At 45.0% G+C, this 22,124-nt stretch overlaps 1 protein-coding gene across 19 annotated transcripts in view; it reads right to left on the bottom strand.

Annotated features, from left to right (window-relative positions):
• Positions 1-22,124, bottom strand: part of LOC133559700 (ankyrin-3-like) — a 289,963-nt gene that overhangs the window by 58,899 nt on the left and 208,940 nt on the right. For all 19 annotated transcript variants that reach the window (XR_009808252.1, XR_009808253.1, XR_009808254.1 and 16 more), the window contains 5 exons: positions 20,343-20,465; positions 20,023-20,049; positions 13,155-13,236; positions 1,862-9,034; positions 1,058-1,132 (listed from right to left, as the gene is read on the bottom strand). Coding sequence is in view for 16 of the 19 variants with exons in the window: in XM_061911726.1 (XP_061767710.1) it covers positions 1,058-1,132; positions 1,862-9,034; positions 13,155-13,236; positions 20,023-20,049; positions 20,343-20,465 (7,480 nt within the window). In the remaining 3 variants the exon portion in view is untranslated. The remainder of the gene's footprint in view (positions 1-1,057; positions 1,133-1,861; positions 9,035-13,154; positions 13,237-20,022; positions 20,050-20,342; positions 20,466-22,124) is intronic.

Raw genomic sequence — 22,124 nt, 5'->3', positions numbered from 1 at the left:
AGACTCCCTTTTTAGACCAGTTGATCTGCCGTTTCTTTTCTTTTTCTTCTATGTCCCACTCTCCCTTGTGGAGGGGGTCCGGTCCGATCCGGTGGCCATGTACTGCTCGCCTGTGTATCGGCTGGGGACATCTCTGCGCTGCTGATCCGCCTCCGCTTGGGATGGTTTCCTGCTGGCTCCGCTGTGAACGGGACTCTCACTGCTGTGTTGGATCCGCTTTGGACTGGACTCTCGCGACTGTGTTGGATCCATTGTGGATTGAACTTTCACAGTATCATGTTAGACCCGCTCGACATCCATTGCTTTCCTCCTCTCCAAGGTTCTCATAGTCATCATTGTCACCGACGTCCCACTGGGTGTGAGTTTTCCTTGCCCTTATGTGGGCCTACCGAGGATGTTGTGGTGGTTTGTGCAGCCCTTTGAGACACTAGTGATTTAGGGCTATATAAGTAAACATTGATTGATTGATTGATAATGAGTTCATTGGAAACAACAGTAGTGCAAGTTTCAAACCTATTGACATTTAGAGATCGGGTGAGAAGCTCTGCCATCCGGGAGGAACTCAAAGTAAAGCCGCTGCTCCTTCACATCGAGAGGAGCCAGATGAGGTGGTTCGGGCATCTGGTCAGGATGCCACCCGAACGCCTCCCTAGGGAGGTGTTTAGGGCACGTCCAACTGGTAGGAGGCCACGGGGAAGACCCAGGACACGTTGGGAAGACTATGTCTCCCGGCTGGCCTGGGAAGAGCTAGACGAAGTGGCTTGGGAGAGGGAAGTCTGGGTTTCCCTGCTTAGGCTGTTGCCCCCGCGACCCGACCTCGGATAAGCGAAAGATGATGGATGGATGACATTTAAACTACCGCGCATGAAGAGGTAGATAAAAGCTACTGGATGATGACCACTCCCTAAAAAAACTTGAAACACAGCTACTGTAATCTCGATAGAAAACTACTTTAGGAGATTGCAGAGACACAGCTTGATAATGCCAATGTTTTGACCTCGTTCAAAACTGCATTGGTGGACGAGGCACCAGGAGTTCATTGAATCAATGTTCTTACCTGTCCAGCTGAGCCCCAGGTGATCTGCTACGATGGCCATACGCAAATCCGTTCGCTCACAAGGGCTTTGGGGACCTGGAGAGACAGGAGGACAGGAAGACATGAATACTTTGCATTTTCCTCTTGCCATTTATCAGAGAGAAAACTAAACACATACAAGTTTCCTTTTCTGGCCACTTTTTCCCATCAGTAATCGAGCATTTGGGACGAATGCAGTTATGACTTAACAGCATTTCAATGGTTATTAAATATATAAAGCATTGGTGTTAATTTCAAGGATGGCAAGAAAAGGCACTGTCACTATACATGTGGTGGTCTATGACTATTTGTGGTATGCAACCTTTAAGCAGGCATTAACTGTCATGAGAAACACACCAAACAAACCATGACTCTTACACAGTAGTTCTACAAATCTAGAATGGAAAAGGCTCTATGTTCCAATCTAGTATGTGGACATGCGCTATTCTGTATTCTTTGCAAATTCTACTGTATGGATAAGACTCCAGCCTCGCCCTGAACAGAGACAAGACAAACCAGGTTGTACCGGTCACTAATCTACAGGTCACACAAGGTTGGGGGGGGGAAAGGGGAACAGAGGGAAAGGAATCTTGCAACGGAGACGATACAGGACACAGTACATCCATGACAATGGTTCAAAGACAGCTACTGTCCTACGGGAAATATAGAATAAACACGCCACAGGCATTCCAGTCAATCAATTCAACGACCACAACATGTCATGCAACTAAAAGTGAAATAGCTCAATATATAGAATGTATTTTATAGTGTGAAAGTTTTACAAACTAGGCTTGATCTCTGCGATGGGAGGTGTTCGAGACCCTGCGAGTCCCTGACTGCCCTCCTTCCCACCAGTCCGCCTACTCCTCCTGCTCCTCTGACTGCCAGAGGCCCTGTCCGTCGTCGCCACCTTTGCCCCTACGGACGGGGCCCCGGCCTCAGCCCTCGAACCTCTACCAGACCTGGACGAGTGGGAGGGCTGGGAAGGTTGAGAAGGCTGCGAGGTGTCTGACAGAGACGTGCTCCGGGAGGTGCTGTCTTCCTCCGACTGATCTGTCTGCTTCTGCTTCTCTTCGTCAGACAGCCGGTCCACCAACTTTATTGTCTCTCCGCTAATGTCTTTAAAGTATTCAATGGTGCGCTTGCAAACCTCGCTAGGCTTCTCCTGTCTGGACGCCCTCTGGCTCGAGACCTTGCTGACCTGAGGCCTATCCTTCAATGGTAACCTTGAGGGCAACTTAATGGCTGATCTTTCTGTACCCAGCGGCCTTGTTGGCAGTGATCTAACCCTGACTGATTGAGGTGAGCTAACTGTGGCTGTGGCACTGCTCTTTTTAATGTCTTTGATTGGTATTCTAGACCTGGGTTCTACTTTGGCAATGGCTGGTGCTCCTCTTTTCCTAGTCTCAATTGCCACTGCTTGTTTGGGCTTCTGCTTGCCTATGGCTGTTCCCTGGGTGTGCAACGATCTCCCCGATGCTTTCACTGGAAGCCTGGATCTGGGGAGCTTCACTTCACTGTCTTTAACTGCTTCCCTTTGCTGCTGCACTTGACTTCTTATATCTACTTTCTCTTCTAAATCCCTACAACACAGTGTCTCTACCCTGCTTGCTTTCTGAAGTGTGGGCTCAGAGGAGGACTGCAGGTTGAACACTACACTGCCGCACTGAATGTAGTTGGCCTGAATGCTAGAGGACTCGAGGTTATTGTTGTTGTTGCAATTTTCAGAGGGGTAATCTCTTTTCTCTGACTTGGCCTCTGTGTCTTTACTGGTCTGCTTCTCTGTACACTGGCCTTCTATGCTGATATATTCTGACACTACCTGGCCCTCCGATATCTCAGTTTTAAAATCCCCAAGATCCCCTGAGTCTTTTTTCACAGTAATAGAGGCGGCTATGCCCATCTTAATGGGGGTGCGTAATTTGGGGTCAACCTTGGAGGCTGTTATTGTGCATGAGGATGCGGTCTCAGCTATGGCTTCACAGGAGGGTACTTCGATACCAGCATTGCCAGTGTCACTGCCAGGGTGTGAAGGGCTGCATTTGGCTGTTGCTGCTGGTGTTGTGCTGCTGCTGTTGACTGTGGTTGTATCTATAACCGTCACCTTCCCATCTATTGTGGCCCTCTCCCCTGTTTTTGACTGAGCGGAAACTACACCCAGGATCTTGCCCCCTCTCCCCTTTTCCCCTGTTAGAGGGTCAGAGGAATGCTCACCAATCTGAAAAAACTGAAGCCTCTCTTCAACAAAGTCCCGCTTGCTCATGTCAATAGCACCACTGCGGGTCATCTCAAACATCTTCCCTTCGTGGAAAGGGAAGGGGTTAGGCTCACTAGTTGGTGTGCTCTCGTCAGTCGGTGTTCGAGCAGGGGTTGTGTCGGGTGTTGTGGCCTGCGATTTGTCCTCCACGGACAAACCAAAGGGCTTAGGGTCTTCGTCTTTGGTTTTGGAATCGTAAACTCCCTCATTATCGCTTCCTTTGGTGGACCAGGGGTCAAAGTCGAGGCCTTTTGTGGCTACTGTTTTGAAAGTTGCGTTCAGCTCCTCTTCAAGTTGGGAGCCAAAGTAGTTGTCATCGAAGCTCTGCCTTTCTGGGTGTCTTCCTTCAACAGTAAAGTCTTCCTCTCCGCTGCTTTTTGATGAAGACGGGTTGGTTTTAGAAGTTCCATGATTTCCCCCTTCCTCACACTTTTCTTCCTCTATAACTTCGAGCTTGGACTGACCAAATGAGCGTTCAGCTGCTTTTCCGTCGTTGGACAGACTGGATGTTTTTAGATCTTCGCTCAGTCCATCGTCATCCTCCTGGAAATCGTAACCATCTAATGAGTCGATCTCAGTGGCATCAGTGTCATGGGAAAACTCAGCAGTGGTTGCAATGGAGCAGTCAGTGATTGATTGGTCATTCCCATTTTGTTCCATGTCCACATCCTCCTCCTTTACCACTCCATTGACACTAGATTCCTTATTTTCATTCTTCTCTGATCTTTTGGGTTTTGAGTGTTTGTCCCCCTCCTCTTTCATCTTGAAAGTGTACCTTTTGACAGGGATGGGATGGAAGACGGACTCGTCATCACTGGAATCACTGTTGTCGGCTCCGGGAGGAATGGGGGATGGAGGCTGGACCCTGATGATTGGCTCGGCTATGAGATGCTTGTCATGCTCCTCTTGAAGGTTTACTTCCATCATCTCTGTTTCTGTCTCAGATGATGCACAAGACTTTCTTTTTTCAGGGGCGAACTGCTCGGTGTCTAAAGGAGGGGGTGGGGGAAACTCTATGTAAGGAGCTCTTTTCCCTTTGGACTTGTGTGGATCTGCTCCCTGTTTCTTACTGTGGTTCTCTGAGGATGGTTGCTTGGATTTGTCCCTCAAAGTCTCTCTGTAGATAAAGGTCTTCCCGTCTTCTTCTTCAGACTCCTCCAGGATAGGATTTGGCATACCAGTCATGGAGCCTATCACAGAGTCAGGCATTCTGGAGGCCAGGCTAACTTTCTCTGAGCTTGGGGCCTCGGGGGTAACAGGACTCTTTCTAGAGCTGTCTATGAATGTCACTTGTTCTAGAGTGTCGTCTTCAGGGCTACCTTGTGGAGATGTAGACTGCTTTTGTTTGGCACTGTAGAACGTTCCTCTGGTCTCGTGAACTGTCCTACTCTCGTGTACTGTCCTACTCTCATGGCTTACTATTTTTTTGTAGGTTCCCAGTTGCCCAGAGGCTGTTTCTTTCTCATACTGCTTACCCACTTGAATACTGACATACACAGGTAAAGGTTTGATATCTTTGAAACCTTCAGTGATAACTACAGGGGCTCCGTGATCCAAATACTCTACTTGGTCACTGTCAAGTCCGTTACATGTGATATTGGACTGGCTACAGTCTGAGTCTGTGGACTTTCCCGACGATCCACAAGTAGACTTGTTGGATTCAAAGCTACTATGTATCGGGTTTCGAGCTAAGATCGGCGTACGAGAGCCATCCTTCTCATGTGATTCTACAGAGGCATCTAACTTTAAAAATGGGGTTGTGCGATTTTCTGATGAATTAGATGGCTTTCTTACAGGAATTTGAGATTCCGAGTTTTTTTTTAGACCATCATTGCTATTTGGATTCTCTCTAACAACAAATTCAGTGTAAATGATTTTCTTTGACGCTTCTTGTCTTTGAGACTCACTGTTATTGTCATCTTTTATCGAGTCGTGGCCTGATGAATGAGCTAATTTAGGAGATTGAGGTTTATAGGTCCCATACCCCTGGCTCTCCCATGTTTTGAATAATTTCTTGTCTTCCGGAGTCTTTCCACTAGATTGTTGCCCGGGTGAGAACCTGGACTCGCTTTCAAGAGCTCGTCTCTGGTTTAATGGACTGTCTGGTGTGCTTGGAATGTTTGAACCTGCAAATACCTGGTACACAGGTAGCTTACTTTCGTGAAGCTTCCTAATAGGGGGATTTGGATTTGGGCCAACCTGAGAAACCCTACCTTGTTTTTGAGCCTCCTGTTCGAACTTAAGCCTCACCGCACTGACTTTGGATGAAGACATTTGAAAAGGTTTTGAAAATTCACTTGCGTTTGATTTGCAATCTCCCTGTTTTCTGGCATCTGAGTCACTATACTGTGGCAGTACTCTCCTCTCTGGGCTGCTGGGTAAACTGGCGCATTTTCTTTCGCTAGCGCCAAACCTGTCCCTGAGTCTTTCTCTGCTCCACTCTTCCCCACTGGCTCCATTTCTATACACTGATCTCTCTGGGCTACTGTGTGTAGAACTGGGCCCCGATCGTGATTCTCTAAAGTCTGGCCTGCGAGACTTCTTCTCGGGCGAGGAGAGTTCATCATTAAGCTGCTCTGTCTTATCTCTGAAGAACTGCGAGACCTCACTGAGCTTTTCCTCTGCCTCCTTTACCGTTCTGTCTACTCTTTCCTCGTACATAAGTTGTTCTCTCTCCTTTCTGTCTGTCTCATCTGTTGATACACGCATCCAGACTGACTGCTTCGGGCTACCAGGTTCAGAGGAATGCTGCAGAAGTGTCATTGTGTCAAAGTTGTCGTCAACGCCGGCCATTCTACCCGATGCGTCAAACACATTTCGCGACGAGCGAAATATATATTCTGTTCTTGGACTTCCTGATCTACCCTCACTTCTGTCTGGTGAGTGGATGTGAGACCTCTCTTTAACATGTTCCTCAGTGTCAAGATGGGACTGGTCAAATTGATCAGAGAGTAACATTTTCTCTGCAAAATTATAAGACCCTCCCCTAAACTCTGATGATTCATCCTCGTTGTACTCCACAGATTGCTGGCTAAGCAATTTTAAGGTTTTATACGATTCATCGGCCATTAGTTGGGCTGAGCTAGGACGACTATCTTCTTGTGACATGGGGTTGAATCTGGAGGCGTCAAGATATGTAGGTGGCTCCTCTGGTTCCCAATCTTCTTTCCTAGTTCCCGGGTAGTAATACATCTCATTTTCAGAATGGTTTTTGGTCTCTCTGATGATGACCTCTGTCGGTTCCGTTTTATTGCCCTTTTCAATGTGGACCTCAATTATTCTTTCAACCTTTGGTTTGATGTCTTCAAGGACTCTTTGTGATGTTTCTTCATTGCTCGTTTTGTGCTCAAAAAGTCCAGCGAGCTCCCTAGAAGGGTCCTTCCCTGATTGAAAAGCCTTCATGATGTCTTGAACGGACATCGTTTCCTCGCACCTCTCTGAGACTGCTTCACTTCCAGACGGTTTGTGATACACCATCCTTGTGGTGGTAGTGATGTGAGTTTCCTCTTTTAAGCGTATGCCTTTACCCATAGGATCTTCATCAGGGACAGCTTTTACTGAATATCCCTTATTCAGCTCTGGGGGGTATGTAGCTTGATTATGATACCCTTTAGACTCAGTATCAACATATCTGATAGGATTTGCTTCCACCATTGGAGTTTGCTTGCTATCTTCAGGGGGTTCATAGCTTCTGATGACATGAACAACTTCTGTCCTTGTCTCAGTGATCATCGGGGGGGCTGGGATGTCCTGAAAGGGGGCCTTTGGACCCATGCCTTCAGCACTCTGGGGGGCAGAGGGTGTTCTTTCACTTCTAGTCTCAAAGCCACTGTCTGAGAGGGGACTTTTATCTTGTTCATGAGATATATCATCAGGAGATTCCAGCACGGTGTCAGCACCAAAAAGTGCATCTGCTACTTTACTCAGTTCTTTGTCGGAAGGTGAAGCTCGCATGGTTGTTGGAGGCATTTTCAGCTTTTGCTCCTGAACTGCCATGGTGGGTTTCAAGACACGTTTTTGCTTCTCTTTGCCATCCCCTTCTCTTTTCCCCTCCTCCACCGTATGCATTTTGGAGAAAGAACTACTCCCGACATCGTTGACCAGGTAGTCGACGACTTTAGAGAGATTGAAGTCTCTATCTTGTACTGGTTTTGCTTTCGCTTGAGGGACCACAGTCTCGTATCTTGGGGGATAGCTCCAGTTGCTTGGTGGTTGTTCCACAGGTACTTTTGAGAAGCGGATATCGTCCAAGCTCCCCCTTGCTGTGGAATCTTTTGCAGTGTCTTGAGTAAGGATTTCACTTACTTTCACCAGATCTTGCTTTACTCTCTCCACAATCCTATATGGCTCTTCGTCTTCTACCTTTGCTGCTGAACCAGACGGATACATTTTATTGGCTGTGGAACTTGGGTCGGTCTGCAAAAGGGCTGACATTCTTATGAGGTCCTCTTTCATGTCAGCGACATCTTTTAGGATTTCCTGACTGGATGACAACGGGGATGTTGTGTTTGACTTCAAACCAGAGGACAGATGGGAAGATTTGGTTGGGGAAAGAGTTCTTGCTAAGGATGACTGTGCCTGGGGATTCATTTCAGGGGGAACAGCTTTTCGCGGGGACAGAATGGCAGCAGTTGACCTGGACACCTCTGGCAACTTCTTAAACTGTGGCTCTGGCAGTACGTTTATAACAGAATACACTGGAACCGTCACTGTGCCGGAGGTTGCAGCAGAGGTCGCACTCGGAGGGGATCTTAGGGAGTTGTAAAGGGAACTAGAAGCTGAGGATCTAATGGACTGATACGAGGACGAAGGAGACGAGGACAAAGACTTTAAGGTGCCGTAGCCAGCAGAGCAAGAATTGAATGTTTTTTCAACCTCATCAAATGCTGCGTTGACACTGGTGGTTGCAGCGTTGGTGGTTGCTTGTATTCTTTCTTGGAGGCTGCTGGCGAGGAGAGAGGTCGGGGAGGAGGAACGGTACTGCACTTGCGGCACTGTTCCATTGATCAGCGCTGCAGCACTTTGAGGGGGGTTGGATTTGAGAGGTGACGACAGAGAGGAGAAGAGGTTCCTTGCAGGGCCTGGCGCATCTGAGGAAAAGGAACGAACAGAGGAGAGGCCGGGGACGGTTTTGATTGGTGAGGATGACGACGATGCCGGACCGGGGGATCCCCCCACACCGGTCTTGTATGCCAGGGGTGAACTGAACATACTTAAAGACGATTTGGGAGATGTTGGAGGTGTCATGGCTATTGATGTCCTCTCAAGTAGAGAAGCTCCCCCTGCAGACGTGGGTATAGGGGAGGTCCTGGCTGCACTTTTTGCAGGCGACGCCAGGGGACTCGGAGCCACTTGGCTTGGGTACTGAGCATGCTGCTGGACTACAGTTTTTATAGGAGAGGAGATGGTTCTGTAAGAGCGGATGGGGGAGGCCGCGTCACTAACTGACTTATTAACAGACGAGGGCGATCCGGTAATGTTTGTTTTAACGGGGGAGGCCGAGTTGATGGACCAGACAGACTTCAGTGGAGAGGCAGAAGGCGTGTTGGATGACGAGCTGGAGAGGGAGCCAAAGCCAGACTTGGCTTGGCCAGCGACGGCGACAGGAACAGGCGACCACGCCTGATAAGATCTCGTTGGAAAGACAGGTTTGTGAGGGTTGCCAGAAGGCTGTGCTCTTTGCGGACTTCGATCAGGTGTTTCTTCGACAATAATTCAAAATAAATCAGAACAAACAGAAAGGAAACAAAGTGGAACGTAAAATAACGTCAACATAACACAAAGGAAAGAGAAATTCCGTCAGAAACAGCAATCACTTGAGGCGGTAAAGACAAAATTGTACACTTGATGAATACAGAAGGTCCCTTCTACACATCCAGGATGAGATGGGACATCTAAAGAAACAATGCTTCGTGACAAAATACAGCATGACATGTGGTGGATGTAACAAGAACGTGACACGATAACCAAAACGTTATTTTGATGTGCTTCATGTTTGATTGCCTTTTTTAAACTGAGACGTTTAGGTTGCGTTCACACTTTTGGGGGAAAAGATCGGCTGCACTAACTGGTGAGGTTCCTTTGGTCTAAAGCAGGGGTCGGCAACCTTTACCACTCAAAGAGCCGTTCTGACCCGTTTCGCAAGAAAAAAGAAAACAATGGGAGCCACAAAACTCTTTTGAAATTCATAATGAAATACCACTGCATACAGAGTTTTTTTTTTGCTTTGTGCTATGTATAAACCAGGGGTCTCAGGCTATGTATAAACCAGGGGTCTCAGGCTATGTATAAACCAGGGGTCTCAGACACACGGCCCGCAACTTAATATGAAAATGTAATGCTAGTGCGGCCCGCAGGTTTTATATGAATGCCGCTTGACAGCATCACACTCCCAAATTTTCCAATAAACTCCCGTATTTCTGAGCAACCATACTCGCGATTGTCTACTGGTTTTCGCCCGGATATCAATAATAGGGGAGTGCTATGAAGGCACCGCCCTCTACAACCTGTACAACAGCTTACAAGCCCCCGTCACATGTTGTAAGTGACATCTGTAGACACACGCAATCGAATGCAAGGCATACTTGTTCAACACGGCGTGGCGCAGTGGAAGAGTGGCCGTGCGCAACCCGAGGGTCCCTGGTCCAAATCCCACCTAGAACCAACCTCGTCACGTCCGTTGTGTCCTGAGCAAGACACTTCACCCTTGCTCCTGATGGGTGCTGGTTGGCGCCTTGCATGGCAGCTCCCTCCATCAGTGTGTGAATGTGTGTGTGAATGGGTAAATGTGGAAGTAGTGTCAAAGCGCTTTGAGTACCTTGAAGGTAGAAAAGCGCTACACAAGTACAACCCATTTATTTCTTTATAGAGGGGGGGGGGGGGGGGGTTGCCCACATCTGAGGTCCTCTCCAAGGTTTCTCATAGTCAGCATTGTCACTGGCGTCCCACTGGATGTGAATTCTCCCTGCCCACTGGGTGTGAGTTTTCCTTGCCCTTTTGTGGGTTCTTCCGAGGATGTTGTAGTCGTAATGATTTGTGCAGTCCTTTGAGACATTTGTGATTTGGGGCTATATAAATAAACATTGATTGATTGATTGATTGATTTAACAACCATACAGGTTACACTGAGAGTTGTGATATAAACAACTTTAACACTCTTACTAATATGCGCCACACTGTGAACCCACACCAAACAAGAATGGCAAACACATTTCGGGACAAACATCCTAACTGTAACACAACATGAACACAACAGAACAAATACCCAGAATCCCATGCATCCCTAACTTTTCCGGGCAACATTATACACCCCGCTATCAATAACCCCCCCCCGGGTGTATAATGCAGCCCGGAAAAGTTAGGGATGCATGGGATTTTGGGTATTTGTTCTGTTGTGTTTATGTTGTGTTACAGTGCGGATGTTCTCCCGAAATGTGGTTGTCAATCTTGTCTGGTGTGGGTTCACAGTGTGGCGCATTTTAGTAAGAGTGTTAAAGTTGTTTGTATCACAACCCTCAGTGTAACCTGTATGGCTGTGGACCAAGTATGCCATGCAGTCACTGACGTGCATTATCAAAGACCGCATACTACATGTGACCGGCCGGCACGCAGAGAGCACTGCGTGAAGGCGGGCGCGACGACGTGGTTGCGAGGTCGGCACGTAGATAGCATGATGTACTAGTAGGCGCGACGACACGTTTTAGAGGACGTTCAAGGCGTTGCTACCACGGCACGCCCTCTATTTTGTTGTCAGGGTGAAAATCGAAGAAAGCTTTTCCTGGGAGAGGCACCGAATTCTGGACGCCTCCCGGAAAAATCGGGGGAGTCGGCGAGTATGCAGCTGAGCCACACATCAGGGTGACACCTTGTCTAAAGTCATCAAACAATGAAACTCTGCTGCCATTTCTTTTACTTGAGCTAAAAATAAAATGGCTACATGGACCGGTGTTAAAATAACGCCTCAGTGAGTGTTTGGCACACTCACCGGCTGTATTGACACTGCACTGTTGCAGTTTTATATGCTGGATAAAAAAAAAGTCAGTACATCTGACCGACAAATAAAATGAGTGGCTAGCAATGAATAGCTATGCAGGAAGGAATGTAGCTGAATGGTCACCCGTTCTTTTCTTAAAGTGGTACACACGTGGACGGACACCTTGTGTTTTTGTAATGCATCGATGGTTCAGAATCGTTCCACTCATGACGAGTAAGCGCCTTTCATACTCAACCTAACAGACAGCATTTTGGCTTGGAACATTTGCGTTAAAAATCCCAAAAGACGGCCAATCACATGGCTAAAATACCAACGCACGCCAAGTATCTCCGAGATGTTTCTTTCTAGAGAGTGAACGCAGCCTTAATGTCTGTGTTGAATTGACATGCTTTCCATTGTATTTGGTTCATGTTCAATGCCGGAGTTGACCCCACAACTTTACAGCATACAAAAAACAACAACAAAAAATCACATGATTGATTTGGCCAAGCATCAAGAAGGTTGCACTTCACATGACATATTGCTAAATCAACTATTCAGTATGCTTACCGCATTTCCTTGAATTTCCGCCTGCCTAGAGTTACTGCTGGGTCAAATTTGTTTCGCAAAATAATTAGCGCATGCTAATTAATGCCAGGTCAAACTCGTTTTGCAAAATAAATAGCATATGCCTAGAATTTCCACAGGGTCAAACTCGTCACGTCACGAGTGACACTTCCCCTGTCATCATTTTCAAAATGGAGGAGGCTGATTTCAATCATTTGAAATGGCATAAAGGGAAGAAGATTAAGAGCTATTCAGTAGGATTCAAGGTCCAAGCTATTGAATATGCTAAAAAGAACAGTAAGCAGCTATGTTTTATTAATATACCGTAGCTGCGTGTGTCAAATATGAGTCATTAAATGGCTCCCGCCTCCTGGTGGTAGAGGGCGATAGTGATCCTTCTTGCGACTACTCGGCTGCAGAAGAAGTGACAACAAGCAGCGATCGTTTATTTTTTCCTCTCGCTTGCACTTTTAACATGGAGGATTACATATCTAAAATAAAACAGTTTTCTAAACTGGACTTTCAATCGAAGCAGGAGGTAATAAAGGAAGATCTCCATCGAGACAGAGAGACTTTTAAAACTGAAGAAAGATAAGGAAGACTTCAATAAACAAGTTATCGATGCTTTTGATCAGTAGGAGCTGCGCATGGACTTCATTTATAAGTAAAGGTAAGACCATAATAACGTTTTTTTTATTAAATGTATCCTTACATCACACTCAAATGTATAAGCGCAGGCCTAAATTTACCGCATGCCTTTGGTAAGTGCCGGAGTGAGAAGAGGTTTTAAATTAATTAGCACCCTGGCGGCAATTCAAGGAAATATGGTATTCATTCTTTTTTTTTCAAAGGGGCATTAAAATACAGATGTCATGCTTGTAAAATATTGTTGTTTTTTTAACTTGAGAAAAAAGGTAAAAGGGGCCCAAGATGTTACTAATAATGAGAGTGAAACATTCAAAGCTGTCTGAGGATATAAAGTGCAACCTGTTACAAAAGTAGACACAGCCGCAAACAGTCACAAAGCCAATAATAGAAGAGGAAAATGGCCACAAAATGAATGTTAAAGCAACATTTGGTACAATAAAAAAGTGGTGTTTCCAAGTGATGAACGGATGAGGTCACGAGGTGCAATGCGCAGTGGGCGGAGCCAGGCGTGACACGGCGAAACATGCAAGAGATGACGGTTGGGGAGCAATGATTGATCTCCATTGACACCTTATGAAGGGACCTTCAGCCTATTCATTAGCAAGATGAAATCAAGAAAAAGGGGGGGAACTCACTGGCTGCAGGGTCGGTCAAATAGCTGTAGCGCTTACGCAAAGCTAAGGAGGCAAAGGTATGGCGTCGCTCTGGCTTTTCAGTCTGAAACAAACAATGAAGACAACTTCAACATAATGTGTCATGCGTGTTTACAAACCGACTTGCACAAACAAATGCGGAGTGGATTTACTTCAAAAACACCAAAGTCACTCACAAATTGGCATATTGGCCGAGATCATTATCCATGCTTTTGTTACGTCTCGTCTCGATTACTGTAACGTATTATTTTCGGGTCTCCCCATGTCTAGCATTAAAAGATTACAGTTGGTACAAAATGCGGCTGCTAGACTTTTGACAAGAACAAGAAAGTTTGATCATATTACGACTGTACTGTATATACCTTTATATACATATATACATACATATATACCTATACTGGCTCACCTGCACGGGCTTCCTGTGCACTTAAGATGTGACTTTAATGTTTTACTACTTACGTATAAAATAGTACACAGTCTAGCTCCATCTTATCTTGCCGATTGTATTGTACCATATGTCCCGGCAAGAAATCTGCATTCAAAAGACTCCGGCTTATTAGTGATTCCTAGAGCCCAAAAAAAGTCTGCGGGCTATAGGGAGCGTTTTCCGTTCGGGCTCCAGTACTCTGGAATGCCCTCCCGGTAACAGTTCGAGATGCTACCTCAGTAGAAGCATTTAAGTCTCACCTTAAAACACATCTGTATACTCTAGCTTTTAAATAGACCTCCTTTTTAGACCAGTTGATCTGCCGCTTCTTTTCTTTCTCCTGTGCACTTAAGATGTGACTTTAAGGTTTTACTACTTACGTATAAAATACTACACGGTTTAGCTCCAGCCTATCTTGCCGATTGTATTGTACCATATGTCCCGGCAAGAAATCTGCGTTCAAAAGACTCCGGCTTATTAGCGATTCCTAGAGCCCCAAAAAAAGTCTGCGGGCTATAGAGCGCTTTCCGTTCGGGCTCCAGTACTCTGGAATGCCCTCCCGGTAACAGTTCGAGATGCTACCTCAGTAGAAGCATTTAAGTCTCACCTTAAAACTCATCTGTATACTCTAGCCTTTAAATAGACTCCCTTTTTAGACCAGTTGATCTGCCGCTTCTTTTCTTTCTCCTATGTCCCCCCCTCCCTTGTGGAGGGGGTCCGGTCCGATGACCATGGATGAAGTACTGGCTGTCCAGAGTCGAGACCCAGGATGGACCGCTCGCCTGTATCGGTCGGGGACATCTCTACGCTGCTGATCCGCCTCCGCTTGAGATGGTTTCCTGTGGACGGGACTCTGGCTGCTGCCTTGGATCCGCTTGAACTGAACTCTCGCGGCTGTGTTGGAGCCACTATGGATTGAACTTTCACAGTATCATGTTAGACCCGCACGACATCCATTGCTTTCGGTCCCCTAGAGGGGGAGGGGTTGCCCACATCTGAGGTCCTCTCCAAGGTTTCTCATAGTCAGCATTGTCACTGGCGTCCCACTGGATGTGAATTCTCCCTGCCCACTGGGTGTGAGTTTTCCTTGCCCTTTTGTGGGTTCTTCCGAGGATGTTGTAGTCGTAATGATTTGTGCAGTCCTTTGAGACATTTGTGATTTGGGGCTATATAAATAAACATTGATTGATTGATTGGTTGATATTTGATGGAGACGTAACAAGATCGCAGCGCGTTACCGACGTCACGGAACTCGGCGACAAAATAGTCTGAAGTGTGCAAAGATGAGGTGTGCTGCATCTCAACAGGTGACGTGGAATTATTTGCGCTGATGGACACCTTTCATGCACGCACACACTCGGTGAGCCTCAGGTGTCTTACGAAATTCTTTAGGTAGTAGTCCTACGTAATTATTTAGGTAGTAGTCCTACGTAAGTCGTTTGGGTAAATCTTTAGGTTGTAGTTTTGTGTAAGTCTTTAGGTAGTAGTCTTTTGTAAGTTTTTAGGTAATAGTCCTACGTAATTCTTTAGGTAGTCGTCTTACGTAAGTCGTTTGGGTAAATCTTTAGGTGGTAGTTTTGTGTAAGTCTTTAGGTAGTAGCCTTACGTAAGACCTTTAGGTAGTAGTCTTAGGGTTGCAGTCTTATGTACGTATTTAGGTACAAGTCTTGAGTAGGTCTTAAGGTGGCAATATTATGTAAGTCTTTAGGTAGTAGTCTTACGTAATACTTTAGGTAGTAGTCTTACCTAAGTCGTTTGGGTAAATCTTTAGGTTGTAGTTTTGTGTAAGTCTTTAGGTAGTAGTCTTTTGTAAGTTTTTAGGTAGTTGTCTTAACGTTGCAGTCTTATGTAGGTCTTTAGGTACTAGTCTTGAGTAAGTCTTAAGGTGACAATCTTATGTAAGTCTTTAAGTAGTAGTCTTACGTAAGACCTTTACGTAGTAGTCTTTTGTAAGTTTTTAGGTAGTTGTCATAACGTTGCAGTCTTATGTAGGTCTTTAGGTACTAGTCTTGAGTAAGTCTTCAGGTGACAATCTTATGTAAGTCTTTAAGTAGAAGTCTTACGTAAGTCGTTTGGGTAAATCTTTAGGTTGTAGTTTTGTGTAAGTCTTTAGGTAGTAGTCTTTTGTAAGTTTTTAGGTAGTTGTCTTAACATTGCAGTCTTATGTAGGTCTTTAGGTACTAGTCTTGAGTAGGTCTTAAGGTGGCAATCTTATGTAAGTCTTTAGGTAGTAGTATTTTGTAAGTTTTTAGGTAGTGGTCTTAACGTTGCAGTCTTATGTAGGTCTTTAGGTACTAAAGGTACTTTTGTAAGTTTTTAGGTAGTGGTCTTAACGTTGCAGTCTTATGTAGGTCTTTAGGTACTAGTCTTGAGTAAGTCTTAAGGTGACAATCTTATGTAAGTCTTTAAGTAGTAGTCTTACGTAAGACCTTTACGTAGTAGTCTTTTGTAAGTTTTTAGGTAGTTGTCGTAACGTTGCAGTCTTATGTAGGTCTTTAGGTACTAGTCTTGAGTAAGTCTTAAGGTGACAATCTTATGTAAGTCTTTAAGTAGAAGTCTTACGTAAGTCGTTTGGGTAAATCTTTAGGTTGTAGTTTTGTGTAAGTCTTTAGGTAGTAGTGTTTTGTAAGTTTTTAGGTAGTTGTCTTAACATTGCAGTCTTATGTAGGTCTTTAGGTACTAGTCTTGAGTAAGTCTTAAGGTGACAATCTTATGGAAGTCATTAGGTAGTAGTCTTACGTAAGTCGTTTGGGTAAATCTTTAGGCTGTAGTTTTGTGTAAGTCTTTAGGTAGTAGTCTTTTGTAAGTTTTTAGGTAGTGGTCTTAACGTTGCAGTCTTATGTAGGTCTTTAGGTACTAGTCTTGAGGTGACAATCTTATGTAAGTCTTTAAGTAGTAGTCTTACGTAAGACCTTTAGGTAGTAGTCTTAGGGTTGCAGTCTTATGTAGGTCTTTAGGTACTAGTCTTGAGTAGGTCTTAAGGTGACAATCTTATGTAAGTCTTTAGGTAGTAGTCTTACATAAGACCTTTAGGTAGTAGTCTTAGGGTTGCAGTCTTATGTAGGTCTTTAGGTACTAGTCTTGTGTAGGTCTTAAGGTGGCAATCTTATGTAAGTCTTTAGGTAGTAGTCTTTTAGGTAGTGGTCTTAACGTTGCAGTCTTATGTAGGTATTTAGGTACAAGTCTTGAGTAGGTCTTAAGGTGGCAATCTTATGTAAGTCTTTAGGTAGTAGTCTTACGTAATTCTTTAAGTAGTAGTATTGCATAAGTCGTTTGGGTAAATCTTTAGGTGGTAGTTTTGTGTAAGTCTTTAGGTAGTGTTCTTATATAAGTTTTTAGTTAGTAGACTTAAGGTTGCACTCTTATGTAGGTCTTTAGGTACTAGTCTTGAGTAAGTCTTAAGGTGGCAATCTTATGGAAGTCATTAGGTAGTAGTCTTACGTAAGTCGTTTGGGTAAATCTTTAGCCTGTAGTTTTGTGTAGGTCTTTAGGTAGTAGTCTTTTGTAAGTTTTTAGGTAGTGGTCTTAACGTTGCAGTCTTATGTAGGTCTTTAGGTACTAGTCTTGAGTAGGTCTTAAGGTGGCAATCTTATGTAAGTCTTTAGGTAGTAGTCTTTTGTAAGTTTTTAGGTAGTTGTCGTAACGTTGCAGTCTTATGTAGGTCTTTAGGTACTAGTCTTGAGTAAGTCTTAAGGTGACAATCTTATGTAAGTCTTTAAGTAGAAGTCTTACGTAAGTCGTTTGGGTAAATCTTTAGGTTGTAGTTTTGTGTAAGTCTTTAGGTAGTAGTGTTTTGTAAGTTTTTAGGTAGTTGTCTTAACATTGCAGTCTTATGTAGGTCTTTAGGTACTAGTCTTGAGTAGGTCTTAAGGTGGCAATCTTATGTAAGTCTTTAGGTAGTAGTCTTTTGTAAGTTTTTAGGTAGTGGTCTTAACGTTGCAGTCTTATGTAGGTATTTAGGTACTAGTCTTGAGTAGGTCTTAAGGTGGCAATCTTATGTAAGTCTTTAGGTAGTAGTCTTACGTAACTCGTTTGGGTAAATCTTTAGGTTGTAGTTTTGTGTAAGTCTTTAGGTAGTAGTCTTTTGTAAGTTTTTAGGTAGTTGTCTTAACGTTGCAGTCTTATGTAGGTCTTTAGGTATTAGTCTTGAGTAAGTCTTAAGGTGACAATCTTATGTAAGTCTTTAAGTAGTAGTTTTACGTAAGACCTTTAGGTAGTAGTCTTGGGGTTGCAGTCTTATGTAGGTCTTTAGGTACCAGTCTTGAGTAGGTCTTAAGGTGGCAATCTTACGTAAGTCTTTAGGTAGTAGTATTACGTAAGTCGTTTGGGTAAATCTTTAGGCTGTAGTTTTGTGTAAGTCTTTAGGTAGTAGTCTGCTGTAAGTTTTTAGGTAATGGTCTTAACGTTGCAGTCCTATGTAGGTCTTTAGGTACTAGTCTTGAGTAGGTCTTAAGGTGACAATCTTATGTAAGTCTTTAGGTAGTAGTCTTACATAAGACCTTTAGGTAGTAGTCTTAAGGTTGCAGTCTTATGTAGGTATTTAGGTACAAGTCTTGAGTAAGTCTTAAAGTGGCAATCTTATGTAAGTCTCTAGGTAGTAGTCTTACGTAAGTCGTTTAGGTAGTAGTCTTACGTAAGTCGTTTGGGTAAATCTTTAGTTTGTAGTTTTGTGTAAGTCTTTAGGTAGTGGTCTTATGTAAGTTTTTAGGTAATAGTCTTACGTAATTCTTTAGGTAGTCGTCTTACGTAAGTCGTTTGGGTAAATCTTTAGGTGGTAGTTTTGTGTAAGTCTTTAGGTAGTGTTCTTATATGAGTTTTTAGGTAGTCGACATAAGGTTGCAGTCTTATGTAGGTCTTTAGGTACAAGTCTTGAGTAAGTCTTAAGGTGGCAATCTTATGTAAGTCTTTAGTTAGTAGTCTTATGCAAGTCGTTTAGGTAGTAGTCTTAGGTAAGTCGTTTGGGTAAATCTTTAGGTTGTAGTGGTCTTATGTAAGTTTTTAGTTAGTAGTTTTAAGGTTGCAGTCTTATGTAAGTCTTTAGGTACAAGTCTTGAGTAAGTCTTAAGGTGGCAATGTTATATAAGTCTTTAGTTAGTAGACTTAAGTAAATCGTTTAGGTAGTAGTCTTACATAAGTCATGTGGGTAAATCCTTAGGTTGTAGTTTTGTGTAAGTCTTTAGGTAGTAGTCTTTTGTAGGTTTTTAGGTAGTAGTCTTAAGGTTGCAGTCTTATGTAGGTCTTTAGGTACTAGTCTTGAGTAAGTCCAAATATGTTGACCATGTTGTGCTTGATCTTGCGTGTCCTTTCCAAACGTGCAAAATAAAATGCAAAATAGTGCTCCCAAAACAATAATGAGTGTTAATAAATCACATTGCTTGTGCTAAACAATGATATTTGCATTTCCTCTTCCCCGTATTGTGGCCGTTTTGATGATGGGCCTATATGCCGCATATTACTGACGGCAGAGACGCAAAATGGGGGTCTTAGTCCGCTCCCTTAAGACTTTGCATGCCTTTAGTAGATAGGCTTTGCGTGTGCTATCAAGTTTGCACCTGCTTTAGCACACGCAAAGCTGCGGTAAGGCAGGCCCTGAGTAGAACATGTACCCTTCTGTGGAGAGGCGCAGCGGGGAAGGGCACGCTGGGGCCCGGCTCAAGATGGTGGCAAGGAGGCGGAGAATGCGGGGCGTGCCGGGAGTGACGCCGCAATCGGGTTCAGGTGCGTAGATCGCGCACCTACACACAATTAATATTTCTCCTCACGCTGTATAAAAGGGGAGAAGGAGGAGAAAACGAGGCAGAGGGAGGAGGAGAGCCCGCAGCAGCGACCGAGGAGCGAAAGCAAAGACCAGACCATACGAGGACGATGGCGGCTGAAAAGCGAACCCTGAGCGAGCAGTTGAAAGGAGGAGCTGAAAAGCGACCCGACCTGAAGACAAAGCTATATTGGTCGAAAGCAAAAATGTCCTTCCTAGATGGTCCTGGGAACCCGCACGACAGCAAGCGACTGTCACATTTGGCGCCCAACGCGGAAGGACATTTTTGCTTTCGAGCAGGTTTGACTCGCTTTACTTTTCAATATAGCTTTGCCTTCAGGTCGGGTCGCTTTTCGGCTCCTCCTTTCCACTGCTCGCTCACGGCCCGCTTTTCAGCCACCGTCGTCGTCGTCCTCGTATGCTCTTTGCTTTCGCTCCTCGGTCGCCGCTGAGGGCTCTCTCCTTCTCCCCTTTTTCAAAGCGTGAGGAAAAATGTTAATTGCGTGTAGGTGCGCGATCCACGCACCTGAACTCGATTACGGCCGCGTTCTCCGCCTCCTTGCCGCCATCTTGGGCCGGGCCCTGGCGTGCCTCGCCCCGATGCTACCTTCGCCGGCTGCGCCTCTCCACACCTTCCAAGTTTGTGAGATGACGAAGAGAGCATTTACCTCATCATCAGGATCAGACTCCACATCCTGTGGCATTCCCAAGATGCATTGCAGCCGCAGGAGAGATGACACAATGGAGAGCAGGGAGAATGTTAGCGTGAGAGCGGGGGTGGGGGGGCGGTGCAAATGACCATGGAGCAGCACAAATCAAAACATTCCAATAAAAAAAAAAGGGCAAAGTATAACAAGCAGGAGCAAGACGTAGCATGAGAAGCTCAGCCAAGCACACTGCTGGCGGTACTTTGTGGGGTCTTAATCCTGGCTCACGTCACAAAATGGAGGTATGAGCCTACAAGGTCACGTGACCCCGGTGCGCCTACCTTCCTGTGCGTGGGCAGCGTGATGTTCAAATTGCAAATGGCCGCCTGTGTGACACCTTTGGAGCTTTTCGGCTCCTTCAGGAAGGAAAGGCGTCCACACGGCTCTTGGCCCAAGTCCCTGATCTGTTGGGGACAGACGTGTTAGAGGAGGACAACGCCAAGGCAAGAAGTTAAGATGGTCAGTGAAAGTATTCACACAACGCTGGACATTTCTTTCTTTGTTAAACATTTTCATTTCTAACGAGTGATGTCGTCCACCTGCTCCACATCTCCACAAACTTCTCCCATTCCTTTTGTCGGAATAATTGTAGATAAGTTGTCACACAATTTGTTTGCTTTGCAGTTCAGGTTGCCGTGGTTACGATCCACTGGTGCTCACAAAGCTGTCTTTGATCTTATCGAGCAAAAAGTGAAAGTAGCAATGATTGTCACACACACACACACACACACACTGAGTGTGGCCAAATTATTTTCTGCATTTGACCCATCACCCTTGACCACCTCCTGGGAGGTGAGGGGAGTAGTGGGCAGCAGCGGGGGCCGCGCCCGGGAATAATTTTTGGTGATTCAACCCCCAACTCCAACCCTCGATGCTGAGTGCCAAGCAGGGAGGTAAGTATTTTGGTATTGGAATTCACAACCTAACCACGAGGCTTGTAAATCTCCAATGTGTGCGATGGAATGCGCCATAGAGGTGTCGGTTTTTCTCAGATCTTGGACAGCCACGAGAAGGGCCTTATCATGACCCGAAATCTACGAGCAAAGAGGGGGCAAACCTGACACCACTCCAAGCACCTTTTGGTTTTTTCTGTTTATGACGCAGTGCAGCTGCTGCATAATGAGACTCCTCCCCTTAGAAGCAGCTGCGGCTATGTAATCAGGGGATGCCCAAATAAATGGGGAGGCGTGGAACTTCTTCCTCGGAGCGTGGGGTGACACTGTACGAGGGTGCAGGTCCACGCGCTCTCCTCATGAGCTGAATTGAAACCTGTCTCTGTTTGATTCCTTGCTTCTTGTCCTATTTAATAGATGGTTTGGTGTTTGAACCTGACACCTATGTGCTACAAAAAATGTTAGTTTTTATGTCAATGTTTTTCAACCAGTAAGACATTGACTCATGTGGCGTGGGAAGTTTTGCAATGTCACCTAATTGTTTTTTTTTTTTTGCAAACCTCTAATTATATTCCACAGATTACCGTATTTCCTTGAATTGCCGCCGGGTATATAGTATGCGCCTGCCTAGAATTACTGCCGGGTCAAACTCGTTTCGCAAAATAATTAGCGCATTCTTAGCATTACCGCCGGCTCAGGATTAACGCCAAGTCAAACTCGTTTCGCAATATATTATTTTTATTAGCGCATGTCTAGAATTTCCGCCGGGTCAAACTCGTTTCGCCAAATTATTAGCATATGCCTAGAATTTCCGCAGGGTCAAACTCGTCACGTCACGAGTGACACTTCACCTGTCATCATTTTCAAAATGGAGGAGGCTGATTTCAATCATTTGAAATCGCATAAAAGGGAAGACGATTAAGAGCTATTCAGTAGGATTTAAGGTCCAAGCTATTGAATATGCTAAAAAGAACAGTAGGCAGCTATGTTTTATTAATATACCGTAGCTGCGTGTGTCAAATATGAGTCATTAAATGACTCCCACCTCCTGGTGGTAGAGGGCGCTAGTGAGATCCTTCTTGCGACTACTCGGCTGCAGAAGAAGTGACAACAAGCAGCAAGAGTGAGCGTTTTTTTTCCTCTCGCTTGCACTTTTAACATGGGGGATTA

The sequence above is a fragment of the Nerophis ophidion genome, linkage group LG09, assembly GCF_033978795.1.
Source record: "Nerophis ophidion isolate RoL-2023_Sa linkage group LG09, RoL_Noph_v1.0, whole genome shotgun sequence".
In the NCBI taxonomy this organism is placed as follows: Eukaryota; Metazoa; Chordata; class Actinopteri; order Syngnathiformes; family Syngnathidae; genus Nerophis; species Nerophis ophidion.
This window is presented reverse-complemented; position numbering and strand designations above follow the sequence as displayed.